This window comes from Chrysochloris asiatica, unplaced genomic scaffold (assembly GCF_000296735.1).
Source record: "Chrysochloris asiatica unplaced genomic scaffold, ChrAsi1.0 scaffold00150, whole genome shotgun sequence".
Classification (NCBI taxonomy): domain Eukaryota; kingdom Metazoa; phylum Chordata; class Mammalia; order Afrosoricida; family Chrysochloridae; genus Chrysochloris; species Chrysochloris asiatica.
Window position 1 is genome coordinate 792,446 of NW_006408668.1, and position 3,090 is coordinate 795,535.

The following is a 3,090-nucleotide window of genomic DNA, read 5'->3' on the forward strand; positions in this document are numbered from 1 at the left end:
CTAAATGGGTTTGCCATGACTGGTGGTGGTGGTGGTTATGTGCCGTGGAGTCGGTTCCAACTCATGGCGACACTGTGCAGGATTTCTGAGGCTGTATAAATCTTTATGGGAGTGGAGGGCCTCATCTTTCTCCCATGGAACAGCTGGTAGTTTCGAACTACTGAATTTGCAGTTTGCAGCCCAATTCGTAACCACTACACTACACTGGAGTACTATAAAAAGTGCATTCTCAGAGGTCTGAAAAAGGGAGTTCCTAAACAAAAGAGCTCAAACATGGTGTAGGCAGTTCAACAGAAGCCAACTGAGGACCCCTCTGAATTCTTTGAATGAATCTACCAGGCTTACTGTAAGTACACAGACCTTGATCCTGAGAACTCAGCAAATATCCGAATGGTTAACATGACTTGTATTTCCCAAAGTGCCCTGCATATTAAGAAAAAATGGCAGAAATTCAACAGGGCAATTGGCATGAATCCATCCCAGCTGGTGGACATCACCTTCGAGGTATTTAACAACCCAGAGCACAAGAAGTCTCAGGCCATAACTGTCTTCCTAAAAGGCCACTAGAGGTAAGCCTGTGGGACCCCAAGGAGGACTTCTAAAGGAAAGAGTGCCTTAAGCAAGGACCAATGTGCTTATGCAAAAAACCTGGACACTGGAAAAATGAATGCCCAAATCTCAGGGAGAATCTGGCAGAAAAAGCCATCCAACTTAACAGATGGCTGAACAAACTTCATAGTCTACAGAAGACTAAAGGTATCGGGGGTAAGGGAGTCCAGCATGATTTGACATCAACCTCTGCCACCTCTGCCTACCCCGGAGACCTCAGCTGAAAATAACAATGGGGGACAGACTGTGATTGTTCTGTTCAGTGATAGTAACTAAGTCCTAAGGGAGGCCTAAGGACCAGTTCTTCCTGAAACCCCTGGACTTCTTCATTGGGGAAAAGAAAATGACTGTCTGGTCCCCTTACTGGGCCTGGACCTGCTTCCAAAGCAGCATGTTCAAACAGCTTTCTGAAACCAAAAATCCACAAATGGAGATTCCTCATAACATGCCTGGCAATTACTGTTTCAAACTCAGGAAACCAGTCACATTGGCCTGAAGAGGTCGATAATCACGTAACCCCCTCGTGTAGCTAGCAGAACTCCAGGGAGAGCCAATGAGCATCCCCCAATGAGATCTGATTGAAGCCTAGAAACTGACCATCCCACAGAAACCAATATCCTCTCAGAAAAGAGGCCGAGAAATTCACTCTGGCCAGCTCGTCCCCATCTCCATCAAGTTGTCTCCCTGCTGCAGAAGAAAGGAAGTCTATGGCTCACAACAGGACAGATGGGCAATACCAGGTTATTTTACTGGACAATCTGAATATTACCCTGTGAATTCTGGGGCAACTAAACTTGCCATCCTCCTCCCTGATGTGGCAACTGAAGGGCTGAACTATGATTGTATAGAAATCATTGACCAAGCATTTTCCAGCCAACCTGACCTGTTTAACTGTATCTGGTGGACTAGACATTGTTCGTGGATAGAAGTAGTTTACATGGAAGAAGAGACTCAGATAACAGGGTGTGTAACAGTAATCTTACAAGTCCGGGTAGAGGCAATAGCCCTCCTGCCAGGGATTTCAGCTCAAAAAGTTGAACTGATTACACTGACGAGGGCATTAAAAACGTTAACAAAAAAAACTTGTAAATGTGTACTCAGAGGGCTTGAGCAGAACTGAGGCAGAAGGATTTGAGAGAGAGGTTAAAGGATGTAAAGTAAATGATGATGGAATTGTTCTGGTTCTGAAAAGTTAAAAGCTAGAAATTAAAAGTTAAAAGCTAGAAATGGCAATTAAATGGTTCTGATCCTGTGAAAACTAGCCCCTGCTCTTCTTTGATGAGTCAATGAAACGACCCACGACAGGAAAGAGGCCCTGGCTCTAGGGCAAGAAATTTTCAAAAAAAAAAAATCTTTCACGATGTTAGCTCTGTTTTATGTGCCTCAAGAACAATCCCAAAGTAGGCTGTCCTGCACCAGTATCAAGGTAAACAGCCTCTTGAAAATTAACAGGTTGATTTCATGCAGATGTCCCCAAGCAGGGAAATTAAATATTTGCTGGTTTTGTTTTTATAGACACCTTTTCTGATTGGGTAGACGTTTTCCCCACCAGAAACAAGAACTTCAGAAATAGTGAAAAGCCTCTTGAAGGAGATTATCTCCAAGATTGGACTTCCAAAAAAAGCATCCAAAGTGACAACAGAGCAGCAAACACCTATAGACAAAATGGAAATTGCATTTAACATGGAGATTAAAAAAAAAAATGAACCATACTCTAAAGAAACAAATGGCAAACTGTCAAGAAAATTGATCTACACTGGGACCAAGTATTGCCTTAGCCTTGTTTCAAATTCAGGTAGTCCCCAGAAGCAGGCTTAAATTGAGCCCTTATAAAATTGTGTCTAGTAACCTTTCCAGGTAGCTTCCCTCAACCGTCTACCTAACCTCAGCCAAGATTTAAAGGTGCAGCGGTATGCACAACTTTCTATTATTTATACACTTTCTAATATTTATAAAATTGCTCTTCCCAGGTCTGCTTCCTTCCCTACAGGTAACCAGACCTCCTCCAGCCTGGAAATCATGTTCTGCTCAAAACATGGAGAGATGGATCTGAAAACCATTTAGAAAATCAAAGTGGACTGGACCCTGGGAAGTCCTTCTAGTCACCCCGTCAGCTGTCAAGTTAACCAGAATCAAAATTTGGACACACCATACCAGAATCAAGTCTTACCCACAGGTGACAGGACCACCTGGACATCAGAAGCAACTGAAGAAATCCAAGTAAAGATAAGAAGATGCCCCTTAAAATAGTGTGTCTCCTACTCTTTGCAATGGGACTTTCGCAAGGCATTATTTCTTTCAATGGGATGAAAACATTTGGGTCTATTTAGCTCAGAGTGTGATAAATGTATCTGATGTTTTTCTTTTGGGAGGCCATCCAGAAGCATCTGCAAAAATTACTGAGGACTGGAACAAGAAATTATCCCAAGCCCAGGTGAGCTGGTGTGGGTGAGGTATGGAATTTGACCTCACTGAAACCCA

General features: G+C 43.1%; 1 protein-coding gene across 1 annotated transcript in view; it reads left to right on the plus strand.

Moving 5' to 3' along the window:
- The first annotated feature begins 390 nt into the window (after nt 1–390).
- The window catches only part of LOC102813198 (ATP synthase F(0) complex subunit C1, mitochondrial-like), a 4,530-nt gene continuing 1,830 nt past the window's right edge, over nt 391–3,090 (plus strand). The window contains exon 1 of the mRNA XM_006870762.1: nt 391–504. Within this exon, the coding sequence (XP_006870824.1) occupies nt 391–504 (114 nt within the window). The remainder of the gene's footprint in view (nt 505–3,090) is intronic.